The sequence below is a fragment of the Theropithecus gelada genome, chromosome 13 (assembly GCF_003255815.1).
Source record: "Theropithecus gelada isolate Dixy chromosome 13, Tgel_1.0, whole genome shotgun sequence".
Classification (NCBI taxonomy): Eukaryota; Metazoa; Chordata; class Mammalia; order Primates; family Cercopithecidae; genus Theropithecus; species Theropithecus gelada.
Window position 1 is genome coordinate 62,954,964 of NC_037681.1, and position 21,438 is coordinate 62,976,401.

The 21,438-nt window shown below is 46.2% G+C and overlaps 1 protein-coding gene across 2 annotated transcripts in view; it reads right to left on the minus strand.

Moving 5' to 3' along the window:
* KCNG3 (potassium voltage-gated channel modifier subfamily G member 3) overlaps positions 1-20,548 on the minus strand; it is a 57,170-nt gene extending 36,622 nt beyond the window's left edge. The window contains exon 1 of one of the 2 annotated variants that reach the window (XM_025354304.1): positions 19,317-20,548. In XM_025354304.1, the coding sequence (XP_025210089.1) occupies positions 19,317-19,948 (632 nt within the window). In that variant the 5' untranslated portion in view covers positions 19,949-20,548. Of the gene's footprint in view, positions 1-19,283 lie in introns of both variants that reach the window. The other variant, XM_025354302.1, reaches the window with a different exon arrangement.
* Positions 20,549-21,438: the final 890 nt, after the last annotated feature.

Below are 21,438 nucleotides of genomic sequence, written 5' to 3' on the forward strand. Positions count from 1 at the left end.
CTGAACAAACTTCTATAACCAAGGTTTAAAAGGACCTACTATAATATATTTTTATACTTGAAATTTTGTAAATACCCCATTACCTTTCTCTGAACAACAACAAAAAAATAGGCTTACAATTTAACTGTTTAAAATTTCCTGTGCTACTGGGTGCAGTGTAGTCCCAGCTACTTGAGAGGCTGAGGCGGGAGGATAGCTTGGGCCAGGAGTTTGGTGATGCAGTGAGTTATGATCACACCACTGTACTCCAGCCTGAGTGACAGAGCAAGCCTCTGTGTCTTTTTTTCTTTTTTTTCTTTCTTTCTTTTTTTTTTTTTTTTTTTTTGAGATGGAGTCTTGCTCTGTCACCCAGGCTGGAGGAGTGCAGTGGTGTGATCTCAGCTCACTGCAACCTCCCTCTCCCAGGTTCAAGTGATTCTCATGCCTCAGCCTCCTGGGTAGCTGGGATAAGAGGTGCACACCATTATACTTCGCTAATTTTTTCATTTTTTTGCAGACATGGGTTTTCACCAGTTGGCCAGGCTGGTCTCGAACTCCTGGCCTCAAGTGATCTGCCCACCTCAGCCTCCCAAAGATCTGGGATTACAGACATGAGCTGCTGCGCCCAGTCTGAGACTCTGTCCCTTAAAAAAAAAAAAAAATTCCTGTGGCTGTAAACTGTGTCAAATTTTTTCATTAAGTTACCACTCCAAGTATTAATAGGATGTAATTGATCAAAACATGAACATTACAAAATTCAGTATAAAATTAATAAAATAGGGTCAAGTGCACTGGCTCAGCCTATAATCCCAGCACTTAAGGAGGCCAAGGTGGGTGGATCACCTGAGGTCAGGAGTTTCTGAGACTAGCCTGACCAACATGGTGAAACCCCATCTCTACTAAAAATACAAAATTAGCCAGGTGTGGTGGCACATGCCTGTAATCCCAGCTACTCGGGAGGCTGAGGCAGAAGAATTACTTGAACCCAGGAGGTGGAGGTTGCAGTAAGCTGAGATCGTGCCATTGCATCCCAGCCTGGGCAATAAGAGTAAAACTCCGTCTCATATAATAATAATAATAATAAATAAAACAGTAAAATTCTATTGAAATCATTTTTAAATAAAATAAGTACAGTTGTTTTTTTTTTTAATTTGCAATTATTCATGTCTCTTCATCCATTACAAGTTTTACAACCAGGCCGGGCAGTGACTCAAACCTGTTATCCCAGCACTTTCAGAAGCCAAGGTAGGACGATCGCTTGAACTCAGGAGTTCGAGACCAGCCTGGGCAACAAAGAGAAACCCAGTCTCTACAAAAAAAAAAAATACAAAAACTTAGCCAGGCACAGTGGCACAGGCCTGGAATCTCAGCTACTTGAGAGGCTGAGGTGGGAGGATTGCCTGAGACCAGGAGGTTGAGGCTGCCTTAGGCTAAGATCATAGCACTGTACTCCATCCTGGATGACAGAGCGAGATCCTTCTCAATAAAAATTTAAAAAAACAAAAATTTTTGAGACAGAATCTTGCTCTGTCACCTAGGCTGGAGTGCAGTGGCACGATCTCAGCTCACTGTAACCTCTACCTCCTGGGTTCAAGAGATTCTCATGCCTAAGCCTCCCAAGTAGCTGGGGTTATAGGGGCACACACCACCATGCCTGGCTAGTTTTTTTTGTATTTTTAGTAGAGACAGGGTTTCACCATGTTGGCCAGGCTGGTCTCGAACTCCTGGCCCCAAGTGATCTGCCAGCCTCAGCCTCCCAAAGCGCTGGGATTACAGGTGTGAGCCACCATGCCTGGACAAAATAAAACATTTTTAAAAAGCAAAGAACTAATAATCATATAACTTTGCAAAAGAATTTGTTGCCCATTATTAGAGTCATCCGCTTTCATACTTCTTCAAAAGTACTGCTTAAAAAAAAATACTTAGATCAAAAGGTTTCCAGTGACTTCTAAATACACTAGTTACTCTTCTGCTAAAGGCAGAAAGGGATGATACGTTAAAATATTTCAATACAAATCTTTCAATACTATATATATGTGTGTGTGTGTGTGTGTGTGTGTGTATATATATATATATTTTTTTTTAGATGGAGTCTTGCTCTGTCACCCAGGCTGGAGTGCAGTGGCGTAGAGGCGCAATCTCGGCTCACTGCAACCTCTGCCTCCCAAGTTCACACCATTCTCCTGCCTCAGCCTCCTGAGCAGCTGGTCAATACAACATTTTTATTAAATATTTGTGTCGGGGTTAGGCACGGTGGCTCAGGCCTGTAATCTCAGCACTTTGGGAGGCCGAGGTTGGCGGATCACCTGAGGTCAGGAGTTCGAGACTAGCCTGGCCAACATGGCAAAACTCTGTCTCTACTAAAAATATAAAAATTAGCCGAGCACGGTAGCACCTGTCTGTAATCCCAGCTACTAGGGAGGCTGAGGCCAGAGAATCATTTGAACCCAGGAGGCGAAAGCTGCAGTGAGCCGAGATCGTGCCACTGCACTCCAGCCTGGGTAACAAAGCAAGACCCCGTCTCAAAAAATACATCTATATATATTTTGAGTCATCTCTTTCACGCACATCCCACAGGGTTTTATACCCTGAGACAACGCACCTCAGTAAGGTTCTGGATGAGTGAGAGGAGTGCTTTTCGTTTGTAAAGTGAGAGTTGGAATTATGAAAGGAGAACCTGGAGCCTTTACCACAGGCACGTTCTGAAGCCTACTTGTTTTATAGGTGTCCCTATTGAAGTTGAGGACTTGGAAACTGGTGCCTTTAAAACCATGGTTCTTAGGCCGGGCACAGTGGCTCACGCCTATAATTCCAGCATTTTGGGAGGCCGAGGTGGGCAGATCACAAGGTCAGGAGATTGAGACCATCCTGGTTAACATGGTGAAACCCCGTCTCTACTGAAAATACAAAAAAAAATTAGCCGGGCACGGTGGCAGGTGCTTGTAGTCCCAGCTACTCGGGAGGCTGAGGCAGGAGAATGGCGTGAACCCAGGAGGCAGAGGTCGCAGTGAGCTGAGATCGTACCACTGCACTCCACCCAGCCTGGGCGACAGAGTGATACTCTGTCCAAAAAAAAAAAAAAAACATGGTTCTCAAATTTTGGGGTCTCAGGACCCCTTTACACTCAACAATTTCTAAGGATCTAAAGGAGATTTTGCTTTATGTACATTACATCTGTCAATATTTATCATATTATATATTAAACTAGAATTTTGTTTTAGATGGGGTCTTACTACGTTGCCCAGGCTAGAGTGCAACGGCACCTTCATGGCTCACTGCAGCCTCGACCTCCCAGGCTCAAGCAATTCTCCCACTTCAGCCTCCTGGGTAGCTGGGACTACAAGAGCACATCACCATGCCTAGCTAATCTTCTTAATTTGTAGAGAAGAGGTCTCATCATATTGCCCAGGCTGGTCTTGAACTCCTGGGTTCAAGTGATCCTCCCACCTGGGCCTCCCAAAGTGCTGGGATTACAGGTCTGAGTCATCACACCTAGCCTGTCAAAGGCATTCTTAGGTAAAGCCTGAAAAAAAAAAAAAAATTGAGTACATGGTAGTGGAGGATATAAAAACTAACAGTTTGGTGTCACTCAAATGACATGACCTCAGAAGCCCTTCTGGGACACCCCAGGCTGTGTTAGTTCTGTCCCCCACCTGCACTCCCTTCCACAGTGGCACCATCTCACCTTCTCTCATGGATGGCTCTATGGCTGCTTGAGGGCAAGGGTCCCGTCTTGGTTATGCCTCACGAGTTACTGGGTAATATTAACACATATAACTCGCTTCCTTTCTTAAAGTGTACATCCCAGTTTCTTTCATATAAAATCATAAACTTTTAATATATTACTAAAACAGCTGTTCCTGATTTAATGCAGGTCGAGTATCTCTTCTAACATGTTTGGGACTAGAAGTATTTCAGAGTTTGAATTTTTTTTTTTGGATTTTGGAATATTTGCATGATACCACTTGGGTATCCCAAATTCGAAATCCAAAATGCTCCAATGAGCATTTCCTTTGAGTATCATGTCAGCACTAAAAAAAGTTTCAGATTTCGGCATGTTTTGGGTTTTCAGATTTGGGATGCTCAATCTGTAGGACCTATCTCCTGAATCCCATTTTGATCACCCATTGCCTCCCCAGCCACCAGATTTACTAAGTCAGAGTCAAGGATAGCTAAACTTTCTTTCTCTAGGATAGATACAAAGAATAAAGCACTTACTAGAACCCAGAAGTACCTTGTCATCTCACAATCACCTCCAAGTAGTGAATCCTGGTATTATCTAAGGTGGAGCTCAGGCATGAATATCATCATATGAGTGGAATAGCCAGGCTCAGTGACTCACACCTGTAATCCCAACACTTTGGGAGGCCAAGGTGGGCAAATCCTTTGAGCTCAGGAGTTCAAGACCAGTTCTGGGCAACTGAGCAAAACCCCATCTCTACAAAAATTCAAAAAAATTAGCTGGGCATGGTGGTGCATGTTTGCAGTCCCAGCTACTTGGAGGGCTGAGGCGAGAGGGTTGCTTGAGCTCGGTAGGTTGAGGCTGCAGTGAGCCAAGATAGCACCACAGCACTTCAGTCTGGGTGACAAAATGAGACCCTGTCTCAAAAAAAAAGAGAGAGACAGAGAGAGAGGAAGGAAGGAAGGAAGGAAGGAAGGAAGGAAGGAAGGAAGGAAGGAAGGAAGGAAGGAAGGAGAGAAAAGAAAGAAAGGAGAAGGAAAGAAAAGAAAAGAAAAGAAAAGAAAAGAAAAGAAAAGAAAAGAAAAGAAAAGAAAAGAAAAGAGAGTGGTATAAATGAGGGTTAAGCATCTCTGAAATTAACACAAATCAGCCAGGTGGGGTGACTCACGCCTGTAATCCCAGCACTTTGGGAGGCCAAGGCAGGCAAATCACTTGAGGCCAGGACTTTGAGACCTGCCTGGGCAACATGGCGAAACCCTGTCTCTACTAAAAATAACAAAAATTAGTCAGGCGTGTTGGCACATGTCTGTAACCCCACCTACTCGGGAGGCTGAAGCACAATAATCGCTTGAACCCAGGAGGTGGAGGTTGCAGTGAGCCAAGATTGCACCATTGCACTCCAGCCTGGGTGACAGAGCAAGACTCTGTCTCAAATTTAAAAAACAAAAACAAACAAACAAAAACACATACAGATAGTCCTTAACTTCTAAATACTTGATTTCCCACACCAACCATAAAAGCCCCTGTTCTACCAGAACTATCATGATCAAATAATAAGTTCTAACTATTGTTTAGTACTTTGGGGACACAGAACACTCTGTAAGTCAGGGTGGTCCTCAGTGGGATCCAAGCACATTTAGCATGGGTGGTTAGAAGACAAGAATCAGGCATCACTTCCTGAACCTGGCAGCCACCAAATAACACAGGTACTCTCGTTCGCCCCATCTTACAGACAAGCAAACTCAGCCTTAGGGAAGGAGCATGCCTGAGGTCCTGCAGCTAGACGATGGTAAAGTGTAAGTCCAGGCCTGGGCGGCACCACCATTCTAAACCAGGGGTTGGCAAATGTTTCCTATAAAGGGCCAGATAGTAAATGTTTTAGGCTTTTCAGGCCATACAGTTTCTATTGCAACTACCCACCTCTGCCAAAGTAGTAGGAAAGCTGCCATAAACAATATGTAAAAGAATGAGTATGGCTGTGTTCCAATAAAACTTTATTTATGGACACTAAAATCTGAATGTCATGTAATGTTCACAAGTCACAAAATAGTCTTTCAATTTTTTTTCAACAGTTACAAAATGTAAAAACCATAACTACTCGTAAGGCTGAGACAGGAAGAGCCTTTAAGCTCGAGTTCAAGACGAGCCTAGGCAGCATATTGAGACCCCATCTTAAAAAAAAAAAAAAAAAGTAAAATCCTCTTTTTTTTCTTTGAGTCTTGCTCTGTTGCCCAGGCTAGAGTGCAGTGGCGTGATCTTGGCCCACTGCAGCTTCCACCTGGGTTCAAGCAATTCTTGTGCCTCAGTCTCCCTAGTAGCTGGGATTACAGGTATGCACCACGACGCCCGGCTAATTTTTGTATTTTTAGTAGAGACAGGGTTTTGCCATGTTGGCCAGGCTGGTCTCGAACTCCTGACCTCAGGTGATCTGCCCGCCTCAGCCTCCCAAAGTGCTGGGATTTCAGGCGTGAGCCACCGTGCCCCTCTAAAATCTATTATTTCTTACTTCAGGGGCTGCACAAAAACCAGGCAGTGGGGGTGAGTTTGTCTGCAGGTTATAGTCTGCCCACCCCAGCTCCAGACTCCCACTGGTCCTGCAACAAAGTGTGTGGGGGATGAGTAGAGACCCTTGTCATACCATGAGGCCGAGGCTCACTTGGCTGATTATAACAATATCTTTACCCAGAAAAACGGAAACCCTGACACCACAGCCTGGACCAACAGGACCTTTAGCTGCCCGAACCCAGGACTCAAGGAAGTCCTTGACCATCCAGGAGAAACCAAATACCAGTACCAGAGGCTTTGTGAGCTAGCCAAGAAACCCACCCTGCATCTCTTACTGCAGTCCTAACTGGCCTTACTGGCTCCGCCCTTGCAGGACCCTGGAGTCTACACTCCACACGCAGACCAAAGTGATCTTTTAAAATTAAGCCAAATTCTCTCTTCTCCTCAAAACCCACATTCAGATGTAAATCCAAAATCCTTACCAAATGGCAAAAAGAAAACAAACCTAAATCCTTTTAGTCAGTGCATCTATAAGGCGCTTCATGAGCTACACGCCCCTGCCTTCCCCCCCAATTCCCCACCATTCTTACCTCTCTCGGTTTCCTTCCTGTTGCTCCAGTTGACCAAAGACATGTCTGCCTTGGGGATTGGTTTGTGCTTCCTCTTCTCTATGCTTAAAACTCTCTCACCCAGCTATCTTCCCAGGTGCCTCCTGCATCCCTCCAGGACCTTATTCAGGCATCACCTATGACAGAGGCCTTTCCTAATCATGGCACACACTTACACTCTGCACACCCCTTATTCTGACCTATTACTTCATAACACTTATCACCCTTGGTTTTTCTTGTTGTTGTTGTTTTTCTCTAATCCCATGAAAGATAAATTACACTGTGTTTTTTCTTTTGAGATGGGATCTCACTATGTTGCCCAGGCTGGCTTCAAACTCCTGGACTCAAACAAACTTCCTGCCTCAGCCTCCCAAAGAGCTGGGACTACAGTGTTACAAACATATTAGAATAGGTGGTCACTGAAAGCAAGGACTTTGTTTTATTCACTGCTATATCCCCAACACCTAGAACAGTCCTAAATACACAGTTGTTGCTCAATAAATGTTTGTTGAATTTAATGAATACATGAATAGGGAGCCATAAAACCAACTTGCAATTGATTTTTAAAAATAGAACCTACAGATCGGGCTTAGTGGTTCATGCCTTTAATCCCAACACTTTGGGAGGCCAAGGCAGGAGAACTGCTTGAGGCCAGGAGTTCAAGACCAGAATGGAAACACAGAGAGACCCTGTCTCTACAAAAAAAATGTAAAAATTAGCCAGGCAGTAGGCCGTGTGCAGTGGTTCACACCTGTAATCCCAGCACTCTGGGAGGCCAAGGTAGGTGGATCACGAGGTCAGGAGGTCGAGACCAGCCTAGGCAACATGGTGAAATCCTGTCTCTACTAAAAATACAAAAATTAGCTGGGTCTGGGCATGGTGGTACACGCCTGTAATCCCAGCTACTCGGGAGGCTGAGGCACAAGAATCGCTTGAACCCAGGAGGCTGAGGTTGCAGTGAGCCAAGATTACACCACTGCACTCCAGCCTGGGCAACTGAGCGAGACTCCATGTCAAAAAAAAAAAAGAAAAAAAACACTGTGGGTGGTGATGGTTGCACAATCCGGTAAAAATATTCCAAAAACCACTGAATTTTATGGTATGTGAATTATATCTCAATAAAGCTATTCTAGGCCAGGCGTAGTGGCTCACACCTGTAATCCCAACACTTTGGGAGATGGAGGTACATGGATCACTCAAGTCCAGGAGTTCAAGACCAGCCCGGGCAACATAGCAAGATCCCATCTCTACAAAAAATACAAAAATTAGCCAGGCATGGTGTTGTGTGCCTGTAGTCCCAGCTACTTGGGAGGCTAAGGTGGGAGGATCACCAGAGCCAGGGAGGCAGAGATTGCAGTGAGAGGAGATCGTACCACTGCACTCCAGCCTGGGTGACAGAGCAAGACCCTGTCTTGAAAAAAATAAAAATAAAAAAACAGCTGTTCTATTTTTTAATTATGTTATTTCCAGACGTTTGCTATTAAATGTGCTATTAAATGTGTTATTAATTAATATAGGATCCTATTCATTACTAACTGCATATGATGATGGTTATTATTATTAATAAAGAATAGTTCTGACTTTCATATTTTAGAGGGAAATTTGGCAGTATCTATCAAAAAATGTTCAAAGCACAATCCTTTTAACTCAGCTATTTTCCACTTTGGAATTTAGCCTAAATATATACTCACACTAATTTGCAAGGATATATGGAAAAGATTGTGCTCTGCGCCAATGTTTGCCCTTTTGAAAAATTAGTATCAAACTAAACATTTCTCAGCAGAGTAGGTGGGGGCATGGGAATCAGAGCCCAGGGCGCCACTGACCCACTATGTGAGTCTGGACGTATTGGATAAACTACCTAAATCTCAGGCATAAAACTGTGTAACAGCACTACCTCATAGGACTGTAATGAGACTTAGATGACAAAACACACGTCAGTAGTCAATAAATATTGACTGTTACAATCATTACTATTATCATCAGAAGAGACATTTATTAAATGAATTATGGCCCATCCATGCAATGGAGTCCCATACAAATATTTAAAGAATGGGGGAGATCAATAAGAACTAATATGAAAATAGTTTCTTTTCTTTCTTTCTTTCTTTTTGAGACAGGGTCTTGCTCTGTCACCCAAGCTGGAGGGCACTGCTGTTATCACGGCTCACTTCAGCCTCAACCTTCTGGACTCAAGTGAGCCTCCTACCTCAGACTCCTGAGTAGCTGGGATTACAGGAGCACATCACCACACCCGGCTAAAGTTTGTAGAGACGGGATTTTGCCATGTTGCCCAGGCTGGTCTCGAACCCCTGAGCTCAAGTGATCCTCTCGCCTCAGGCGTCCCAAAGTGCTAGGACTACAGGCCTAAGCCTCCGCTCCTGGCATGAAAAGAGTTTCAAAATGTATCATTAAGTAAAAAAGGCCAATTGCTGAACAAGATCACAGAACAATCCCAATTATATATTTAAAAGAGAAAATCTGACTGTGCGCTGTGGCTCACGCCTGTAATCCTAGCATTTTGGGAGGCCGAGGCAGGTGGATCACTTGAGGTCAGGAGTTTGAGACCAGCCTGGTCAACATGGTGAAACTCCGTCTCTACTAAAAATACAAAAATTAGCTGGACACGGTGGTGCACGCCTATAGTCCCAGCTACTCGGGAGGCTGAGGCAGGACAATCGCTTGAACCCAGGAGGCAGAGGTTGCAGTGAGCCGAGGTCGTGCCACTGCACTCCAGCCTGGCAACAGAGCGAGACTCCGTCTGAATAAATAAATAAATAATAAAAGAGAAAATCTGTATGTGTACATATATGTAATTGTATATACTTGCATGTGTTTTTGTATGTGTGTGTGTACATGCACATGTGTATATATGTTAATATGTTAATGGAAAGTTTCTCAAAGAATACCAGTTTTCTAAAGGAAACTGGGTGATGGGATTGAAGAGACGGGGCAAGTTAACTTTTCACATTTTAACACTTTTTTTTCCAATGAAGAAAGTTTTAATTTTACAAATATAAAAAGAATAATGTTGAAAATAACTTGCTTACCAAAAAGTAGGGGAAAAAAAAAGCACTTTGGTTAGAGAAAGGGCACTGACAAAAGAAAGTTTCCACTGAATTCTAAAATTGGCAGCAGCCTGTACACTTTAAAAGAAACAGTCTACTGTGAAAGAACAGAATTTAACTTAGGTTCTGGGTTATGTTGAATCCTATCAGAGATCTAGTAATTACTGACTTCTGAAAATATCCACCTTATCTGCACAGTAAAAGCACTAAGACTTTCATCTTCAGTTTCAAATATTACTTTTTATTTTTAAATACTTAAAACCTATTGGATTTATACAATATTGAACTGAAAGGCGATCGAAATAATATAATTGAAATTTAAATTTCCATCACCTGGTGTTTCACTTTGATCATTTAATTTTTTTTAACTGAGGATTAAAATAACACTACAAGAAATTTTAACATTTTTAAAATCTCCTCAAATTCTCACCACCACAACACAAAGCAATACCAATTAAAGATCAAGTTCCAACATGAAGCAACTTTTAGAAAAAAATTTCTAAAGAGCAGATCAAAATTACAGCAAGACTTTGCCTGCTAAAGAGCTTTAAATCTCAAACAAGAACACTTCAGCTGAGACTGACTGAGGGGACAAAGTCTAGGCAAAAGGGACCCAAAAATAAAAGGGACCTCTACTTTATAACTGACCTTTCAGAAGTCACAACTTCTCAAAGGCAGCCAGCAAAGAGCATCTTTTTGTTTGTTTGTTTGTTTGTTTTGAGACAGAGTCTGGGAGTCTCGATCTGTCACCCAGGCTGGAGTGCAGTGGTGCAATCTCGGCTCACTGCAAGCTCCGCCTCCTGGGTTCACACCATTCTCCCGCCTCAGCCTCCCGAGAAGCTGGGACTACAGGCACCCATCAAATTTTGTTTTTGTATTTTTAGCAGAGATGGGGTTTCACCGTGTTAGCCAGGATGGTCTCCATCTCCTGACCTCATGATCCACGCACCTCGGCCTCCCAGAGTGCTGGGATTACAGGCATGAGCCACCATGCCCAGCAAATGCTTAGTCATTTTAAAAAACAACTTGTCTATATGTTAAAATGCCAAAAAGTACATTAATCTCCTTGGCAGTGTCAGAATAATACTCAGATGTTACTAGAAGGCAAACTGCCTGAAAAATCTAGTTTATCTTAATAATCAGATAAAACATTAAGAACATCACCATTCTAAGATTAATTAGTTACTAAAGTTGTTTATCAAGGGAGATTGTGAATGTGTTCACTATTATCTTTAACAGCTGAGACAGTCCTCTCAATGAGGACTAAACTCAGTTGTAAAGTAAGGAAAGACGTCTACGATCCTTCTCCCACCAACATGCTGGAGATTCCTCTTCCAGAGTCTCCTCCCCACAATATCCCCAAATGGGAAGCCGATCCTGTAGAAAAAGAACTGGATTCAGGCTTATTGTGTGTGAGTCAAAGTAGTCAAGCGAGAGGGACCCCAATCCCTATAGGCCCTAGCACAGCTTCACACAATAAATATCTCACACACTCTCCTAGTCCTGGGAGGTGAGCTGTCATTAATGACAATAACACCCACATAATTCACCTGAATCCAGTCACTTCTCACTGTATCCACTGCTATTCCCTTAGATCAAGGTCCACTTGCTCTCAGCTGCCAGGTCTCTCCACATCTGCTGTTGACCCTCCCTTCATTCTCTACCCAGTGGTGTTTTTAAAACACATATCATAGTTTTTCTCTGCTTAAAACCTTCCAAAGGCCTCCCTGTCACACTTGGAAGAAAATCCAAACTCCTTCCCATGGCACATAGGCCCTGCCTGATAGGCCCCATTGCCTTCCAACTTCATCTACCCTTAGAACAAACTATAGCCCACCTGGACCTTCCTTCTGTCCAGTAGACAAGCCCAGTCCATTGCCATCTCAGTGGCATCTTTGCATTAGCTGCTCCCTCTGCCCAGAACACTCCCTTCCCTCTTCCCAAGGCTGCCTCTTTCTTACACTCAGGACTCAACTCACATCACCTTTCACAATCTGAAATTCTTCTTATTTGCTTACTGTGCTGTCTGCTACTATCACCACTAACTACCCAGCTCCATGACAGCAGGAATCCTTTGTAGGAACCTCTGTGCCCATAGTGTCTGGCACAGCACCTGGCACGATCACAGGAGCTCAAGAGTTGATGAATGGTTAGAATTCACAATTATTGGTCGGGCATGGTGTCTCACTCCTGTAATCCCAGCACTTCTGGGAGGCTGAGGCAGGTGGATCACGAGGTCAGGAGTTTGAGACCGGCCTGGCCAATATGGGGAAACCCCGTCTCTACTAAAAACACAAAAATTAGCCAGGCATGGTGGTGGACGCCTGTAATCCCAGCTAATTGGGAGGCTGAGGCAGGAGAATCACTTGAACCCAGGAGGCAGAGGTTGCAGTGAGCTGAGATCGTGCCACTGCATTCCAGCCTGAGTGCAGGCTTTTTTTTTTTTTTTTTTGACAGAGTCTCGCTCTGTTGCCCGGGTTGGAGTGCAGTGGCGTGATCTCTGCTCACTGCAAGCTCCGCTTCCCGGGTTCACACCATTCTCCTGCCTCAGCCTCCCGAGTAAATAGGACTACAGGTGCCCGCCACCATGCCTGGCTAATTTTTTACATTTTTTATAGAGATGGGGTTTCACCGTGTTAGCCAGGATGGTCTCGATCTCCTGACCTCATGATCCACCTGCCTCGGCCTCCCAAAGTGCTGGGATTATAGGCATGAGCCACCACGCCCGGCTCACAATTTTTTTTTTAATCATTATGCATTTTTTCTCAACAAATAGATAGTAAAAGTGCAGCTACTATGTTTTAGGGAATTGCAGTTTTCTTTTAATGGGGTCCTAAATTAGAAAACAAAGTATTTGCAACCCACATCATAAAAAGAGCTAATTTTTTTTTTTTTTTTTTTTTTTTTTTGAGATGGAGTCTTGTGCTGTCACTCAGGCTGGAGTGCAGTGGCATTAGCTCACCTCACTGCAACCTTAATATATTTTTTAATCTTCAAACTAAGAAAGTCATTGACAAAATGAGAAAAAGGTATAGATATCTTATTTTTAAAAGCAAGATAAATGACTCCTCAATATATGTAAAGATACAAAATCTTGCTCAAAATAAAACAAATTAAAACTACTGGATACCATTTTTCAGTTTTCAGCACAGTAAAGATCAAATACTTTGCAAGAGTATGCAGAAACATGCTCTCTCCTATATTGTTGGTGGGAGTATAAATTGATAGAGTACAATCTTTTTGGAGAGTAGTTTGGAATTATCTATGAGAATTACAAGTTGGCCGGGCGCGGTGGCTCAAGCCTGTAATCCCAGCACTTTGGGAGGCCGAGACGGGCAGATCATGAGGTCAGGAGATCGAGACTATCCTGGCTAACATGGTGAAACCCCGTCTCTACTAAAAAAATACAAAAAACTAGGCGGAGGCCGGGCGCGGTGGCTCAAGCCTGTAATCCCAGCACTTTGGGAGGCCGAGACGGGCGGATCACGAGGTCAGGAGATCGAGACCATCCTGGCTAACACGATGAAACCCCGTCTCTACTAAAAATACAAAAAACTAGCCGGGCGAAGTGGCGGGCGCCTGTAGTCCCAGCTACTTGGGAGGCTGAGGCAGGAGAATGGTGTAAACCCGGGAGGCGGAGCTTGCAGTGAGCTGAGATCCGGCCACTGCGCTCCAGCCTGGGCGACAAAGCGAGACTCCGTCTCAAAAAAAACAAAAAAAAAACAAAAAAAAACAAAACTAGGCGGGCGCCTGTAGTCCCAGCTACTCTGTCGGCTGAGGCAGTGAAAACTGGTGAGGCGGAGCTTGCAGTGAGCCGAGATCCGGCCACTGCACTCCAGCCCAGGCGACAGAGCGAGTCTCCGTCTCAAAAAAAAAAAGAAAAAGAAAATTACAAGTGCATACCTCCTTTGACCCAATGATTTAACTTTCTGGAATGTATCCTATGGATATACCTGCATAAAAGAAATAAAATATACACGAACAGGATAATCACTGCCACATTTCCCATAGACAAGAAACGACACAAATGCATAGTGACTATGGGCCATCTCTAAAGTAGAATATTATGAAGCCGCAGAATCAGGGAGCTCTTTATAGACTCACATGCAATGATCTCCATGACACATTGTTAGTTAAAAAGCAGTTTCAGGACAGTGTGTATTACACTGGATTTCTGGCTTTTGTAAATATATATAATGTGCTTACGTATATATAAAATGTCTCTGAAATGACAAACCAAAAACTAGTAACTTTGGTTACATCTAGGGAAAAGAACTGAATGGCTGGGAAAATTGAGAAAGGCTTAGCTTTGTAGCTTTTAGATTTTGAACCATTCTTATATGATTATTAACGATCTAAACAGATCAATTTAAAAGGATTATCCTCATACATAAAAAGTTATAAATTATTGATTTGGAAGACCTAAGATTTCTTCCAAACTTCAGATTGTGCACTGTGCCAAAATTTCAGAGGTTCATAAAAGTAAATCATATTCTTATCTTTATTCCTTTTGTACCATTAAGTACTTGATACCATTAAGTACCATTAAGTTCCTTGATTTTTTTATTGTTGTTTTATTTTGAGACAGGGTCTCCCTGCTGCCTAGGCTGGAGTGCAGTTGTGCAATCATAGTTCACTGCAGCCTTCAACTCCTGGGCTCAGGTGATCCTCCCACTTCAGTCTCTGGAGTAGCTGGGACTATAGGCTGTTTCCTGATAGACCTTTTTCTTTTTCTTTTCTTTTTTTTTTTTTTTGAGACTGAGTCTCACTTTATCGCCCAGGCTGGAGTGCAGTGGTGCAATCTCAGCTCGCTGCAACCTCTCCCTCCCTGATGCAAGCGATTCTCCTCCCTCAGTCTCCCGAGTAGCTGCGATTACAGGCAGACACCACCACACTTGGCTAATTTTTGTATTTTTAGTAGAGACGGGGTTTCACCATGTTGGCCAGGTTGGTCTTGAACTCCTGACCTCAGGTGATCCACCTGCCAAGCTCGGCCTCCCAAAGAGCTGGAATTACACAGGTGAGCCACTGAGCTCGGCCTGATAGACCTTTTTCTTACTCTAGCACAGGATTCTGTCTGCTTCAACTGAGAGTTCTGGCAACTAAAGCCCACTGCTTGACCCCAAACAGCTTTTTTTTTTTTTTTTGAGACAGAGTCTCTCTGTCACCCAGGCTGGAGTGCAATGGTGCCATCTCGGCTTACTGTAACTTGCCCCTCCCAGGTTCAAGCGATTCTCCCACCTCAGCCTCCCAAGTAGCTGGGATTACAGACACCCGCCATCACGCCCAGCTAATTTTTGTATTTTTGTAGAGACGGGGTTTCACCACGTTGGCCAGGTTGGCCTTGAACTCCTGACCTCAGGTGATCCACCTGCCTCGGCCTCCCAAAGTGCTGGGATTACAGGCGTGAGCCACCACACCCAGATACCAAACAGCATTTTAAACTATACAATAGAAGATACAGTTCTGGAAAGTTATGTTTTGAAATGTTATATACACAATAGACACTTATGGTTCCTGAATAGCAATTTTTGTGGTAGTGGAGAAATGGAGGAGAAATGACAACTCTGGCAAGTACTAAGAATTATTTCCTAGTATTTCAGCTGGGCACAGTGGCTCACACCTGTAATCCCAACATTTTGGGAGGCCAAGGTGGCAGGATTGCTTGAAGCCAGGAGTTCAAGACAGGTCTGGGCAACACAGTAAGACCCTATCTCGAAGGCCTGACCTTGTGATCCACCCACCTCGGCCTCCCAAAGTGCTGGGATTACAGGAGTGAGTCACCGCGCCTGGCCTGTAAGACCCCATCTCTACAAAAAATGTTCTTAATTCACGGGGCATGGTGGCTCATGCCTGTGGTCCCAGCTACTCTGAGGCTGAGGTGGGAGAATCACCTGAGTCCAGGAGTTCTAGGCTGCAGTGGGCTATGATCGCACCACTGCACTCTGGCCTGGGTGACAGAGTTAGATCTCTTCTCAATCAATCAACAAAAATACAAAATAAAAGATGTTGTAATGAGAAACAGTACAAGAGAATTTACCTGCCTTCTAGGGCTTTTTATCTAATCTAGCTTAAGAGCTAGGACATGTTTATATGAAAGTATAACCACCATGCTAAGAAGGATATCATAGATGCCAAATAAATAGTACAAATAAGCAATTCCTTAAGGAGTTCAGGAGGAAACATCACATCTACTGGGGTAATCAGTAAACGCTTCAAGAGAGGAATAGAATCTGAACTGGGCTTGATGAATAATCCAATTTCAGCAGCTAGGCATTGCACAGTAAGGGACATTTGCGTGGCTCAGGAACAAGTAAGCAGGCCAGGCTGGACAAATGAAGACTGCAAGAGGCAGGCGATACTCTTAACTCCTGGGAAGTCCACTTCATCAGTCCCTGATGCCTGTGTCCTTCCAATGCCCTGGATTAACTTTGACTCTCCTTGTATTTTCCAGAGTTGTTGTTTCTCCATTTCTCCACCACCACAAAGCCATCCAAGCGCTCATCCCCTCACTCTGGGAAGATTTCCAACTCATCTTCTTGTATACAATCTTCCCTCTCTCCAAATCACGGAACACATGCACCTCATGCACTACTTTATATGCATAACCCATTTACCCCAAACACAAAACTGGCCAAGGGCTAGCCACTGCCAGTAACAAAAAATTATTCCCCCTGGAATTCAAGGCCTTCTATCATCTGCTCTCTATCCACCTCTCACTCCATCACTGGACTCAAGCTTCCACAAACATCATATACAAGTTTCATGCCCATGATGTTCCTTTTATCCTAAAAAATCTCTTTATTTTGTTCCGAGGCAGGGTGCACATGGTTGTGCAGGTTGCATTAACTAGAATTTATATAAATGACACTCCCTGGCCAGGTGTGGTGGCTCACACCTGTAATCCCAGCACTTTGGAAGGCCAACCCGGGCGGATCACCTGAGGTCAGGAGTTCGAGACCAGCCTGACCAACATGGAGAAAGCCCATCTCTACTAAAAATGCAAAAAATAAAATAAAATAAAATAAATGACACTCCCTGCTAGTTTGGGCAGTGCACAACCTCTGCAACCTTCCAACCATGGTTTGTTTCCATCCTCCATCACCTTGAAGGCCTTCTCCAAACAACTGAACTCTCAGAAATCAATTGTGCCTCTGATTCCTACATCACCAACTTGACACCAGCTTTTCTTTACAACAGAAAGTTACAATATTTGGAACACCAGCAGTACCTTGAACATAGCAGATACTCAAAAGATGTTTGCAAACTATGATGGAGTAAGTCAAGAACGGCAGGTTGTCATCAAACTGTAAAGAGCTTTGAAGGCCAAGAAAGAAGTTTTGGCTTTATTTGGCAGATGCGAAATATAGTCAAATAATGAGAATGATGTTTTGGAAAGACTAATCTCAGCAACAAGCAAGCAGGGTTTTAGCGACTATACGTAAAGTGACAGCTTAAGGGCCCTCTCTGTTGGAGGGCAGAGGGAGCTTCCTCTGTAATAAGCAGCATCCTCATTCAGCCATTCTGCAGTTTATCTGTTTGGGATTGCAGATATTGGTTTTCATATACCTACACTCAGAGAAGCTAAAACTGGGCCATTAAGCCAAGAAAAACATGCTTTTGCTTGAAATATCTAAGTATCTAGGAAACAGCTCTGACTTGAATAATTATACACATACATAAAATACATATACACAAATAAGCATTACTTTTCCTTTCTCCCTTCACTTATTTTGCAGTCTCCCTCTTTTCCATCTCTGTGTCTTCCCTTTTTTGTTTCTTGTGTTTCTCTCCCTAAAATTACTATCCATTTCTCTCATTTCTTTACAAATGCTTTACATTAATGATCTCCATATGGCCCTTTCCCTCTCCTAAAACACCTTCCCTCCCCCTAAGATTATACTTGAGGTATTTTACTGGTTTTGCTCATATAGTAGCTCCGTCAACTCCCTCTTTATCTGTACTAATAATAATTCAATTCTCCTGTTTCCTTTGCTAATGTAGCTCAAACCTTCACTAACCTTAGAATTCTACAGTTACTAGAGAATAAAAATTTCAAGTCCATTTTCCCAACGCCCTCCTTAAAAAAAAAAAAAAAAAAAAAAAAACGGCATTTATTTAGGTAAATAAATCAGTTTCATTGTATTGTTGGAGTACCAAATAAGTAATTCTTATCTGTAAATTCAAAACTGTTAGAACCTAATTCACTAAACAAAATGAGTTTCCTAATGAATTTCCTTTCAAAGCATGTATCTTGGATTTCAAGTCAAGAAGAAATAATAGACTCCGTGGTACTAGACAATTTTATTTACTTCTTAGATTTGTATAAAAATCCTTACTCCCTACGGGAAAAATATCATGTAGAAGTAATTCACTGCAATAGCAAGACCGCCATTCCGAACATGTACCTGCCCATCAGGAAAAGATGACAGAGCACAACCTTAAATTTAAAGAGAATGGAAGGAGGATCTTAAGACAGTGTCAAACAGATAAACTATAATATGCAGTTTGGGTTTTGTGCCCCAAAAGGCTGTCTTCTTTGAAAGTCCACCCTTAGTCTGCTTATTCCTCCCACCGAATATGCTCACTTGTACTAAAAACAGGAGAGTGCTATCACCATTGAAAGGTAAGACAGTCTAAGAAAAGACTGCAATATTTTCCCATTCATCCTAGTAAAGTGAAAAAAAAAAAAAAAAAAAAAATCACCCAAATACTGTTTTCTGGATTTAGGACAGTTTAGAGTTTTCTCTGCTCTCAAGGTAATGGTTTTTTCCCTTCGCATACTACAGACCCTCTGAAAGTCGCAGTGTGAATCTTTGATACCAAACGGTGGACAAGAGCTTTGCTAACTCCATACTTTGTAGGAAAGCGGGGGAGAAAAGGGCACAGACATTCATTATTGAGGGTCTATCGGTAAATTAACCTCCTTTATAATATAACAATTCCATTACAGCACATACTACGCCGGGGGCAGAGTGTATAGAATGTGTGGAGAGTGCACATTTCACCATAACAAGAATTCATCTTTCCAAACACTACCAAAAATTGGCAAATAATTAAAACTGCGCTTAGTTCAAGGCTTAATTGTTGAACCCTAACAATAAAAGTTCAGAAAAATCTCATTAGCAGGTTGCTCTCTGCTCAAAAGTAAACTACAAAGAGGGGACGTTTGTCTATCTCCACACGCCCCTCCCCATGCCTGGGGATTTCGCCCTCAAGAGGGGCGTCTAGCGCAAGGGCCAGAACCCGCTGGTGCCCCGGACAACGCAGTGGGAGTGGGGACCGACCCGTCCCGTAGTTGGCCGCGCCTGGGGCCTCGCTGGGTCGCGCACCCCGCTGGCTCGGTCGCCCGGAGGCGGACAGAACGGAGACGGGACTGACGGACGGCACGGACAGACGCGACAGGACGGACGGGACGGGCAGAGAAGCAGTGCGTCCTACCCGGAGGGCTCCCTCCCAGGGCCGGCGGAGTACCTGCTCCGGTCATCCAGGCTGCGGTTGTCGGCTGCTGCGTTGCGCCAGTCGGGCAACGTGCTGGCGCACAGCACAACCATGGACACTATCACGAACACCACCGATACGCTGGCCAGGATCTGCGCGGCCAGCGACGACGTGGGCTCCTCGAAGGTCCGCCGCATGCGCTCCAGCCAGCGCCTGGAGGGAGCCGCCTCGGCCCCGCCGGGGCGCGCCTCGTCGCGGCCCAGCACGCCCGGCTCGTCCGCTGAGTAGAAGGTGTAGGTGTCGGACATGCGGTCGTCGAGGCGGCGCTGGCAGCAGTACTCGAGGTGCGCGCCCTCTAGGCCCCAGTAGATCATCTCGTTGTAGAAGGAGAGCTCGCACATCCGTGGCGCGAACCGCAACTTGCCGTGGCCGCGCACGTAGAGCAGGATGAAGCCGAAGGCCTCCGAGTGCCGGTCGAAGAAGTATTCGTTGCGCTCGCGGTCGTAGTCGTCGCACACCTCGAGCACGTCGCGTTCGGAGCGGCAGCCGTGCAGCCGGCTCACGCGGCGCAGCGGGAAGTCCTTCAGCAGCTCCCGGGACAGCGAGTACCGGGCGCCGCCCACGTTCAGCACCACCGAGGCCGCCCCGCTGCGCCCGAAGGTCATGGCTGGCCGCCCGGGGGACCTTCGGCCCGAGGGCCCCGCTGCAGCTCCCCCCACAGCCGCCACGCGGGACCTGCCTGCCCGTGGCCGACGGGGGAGCCCGCCGTCGGGGCCCGCGCTGACTCGGGGCTCCGCTCCTGCCTTCCGCTGGCCCGGGGATCCCTGGGCTCGAGTCTCTCTGGCAGCGCAGGCGGCGCTGCTAGCGGCGCGCCCTCCGCCCCGCGGTACCTGCGGGTGGCCGGGGAGTCCCCGCCGGCGCCAGCGCTGCGCCCCACCGGCTGGAAACGCGGCTGTGTCCGCGCCGCCGCCCCTCGCGCCCGAGGGCTGCCCACTCCGAGGCCGCGGTACCCTCTCCCAGGCCGCGGCGCCGACCCCCTGAGGGGTGCGGGCGCCGAATGGAGGCGCCGGGGCGGGATAGCTCCCCGTCTCCCGCGCTCCCTGCGGCCGCGGATCCGGCGGCCGCCCCGCCGCCGTCCAGAGGCAAGAGGCAAAGTGAGCGGGTTCGGAGGCGGCGAGGAGCCGGCTCGCGGCGGCGGGGGCGGGGCCTCTGTGCAGTCCTCCTCCTCGCCCGCCGGCTCCGCGCGCGCGGCTCACCTCCCTCCGCGCCGCCCTCCGCTTCCCGCCCGCGCCCGCACCCGCACCTCCCCGGCTCGCTTGGGCTGGGATTCCCGGGCGCCCCGCCCTGGACCTCGGGCTCCCGGCCTCGTGACGCCGTCCTCCCCCTCCGCTCCCGCCCGTAGTGGCGGGGAGGGGTCCGCAGGGCGGGGGAGCGGGGAGCCCAGCGGCCGGGATGCCTGCTCCCGCGTCCCGCCCCGGGCCATCGGGATGACTTGGGCAGTCCCCAAGGGCCCTTTTAACAGCCCTGGTTCAAAGCCCAGTGTGGACTCGGGTGCGGGGACAGACGGCGTTTGGAGAGCTTTTTCCAGAAACTGTCCGGAGCCCAGCTCGCGTTCTGAGATCGCCCCTAAGGATTTCTCAGGGAAGGCATCCCAGCCACGGCTTTTCCTGCCGACTTTGCTCTTCCTCCCGCCGCGCGGGGCGACCCACGTACCGCGTGCTCCGAGGGCGGCTACACGCCCCAGCCCCCAGCCTTGGTGCCGCCTGCCAGCCCGCGGAGGGGAGCGGCCCCTGACCCGGCCCCCACGTTCTGGGGCGCGTGTCCTGAGAAGGCGCCTACATGTAGCAGGTCTGGACCCTCTCGAGATGCTGCCCTTAGTGTGGGATGAAAGTCTGGGGAGGAACCCCTTGTCACCGGCAAAAACAGCCTTTCGCGTGGTCTTCGTCTGCATCCTCCTTTTCAAAATATCTTGATTTTCCCCGCGGACCCCTGACCCGGCTGCAGCACCGGCCCTCCGAGCGAGAAGAGCCCCCTGAAGGCTCCGCAGAGCGATCCATCCCGCGCTCTTGTCCGTGCCCAGAGAGTGGGTTCCACTTGGCAGGGATGATTTGAAACTGCTACCAGCAATTCATTCACCTGACACCCGACACCAGCA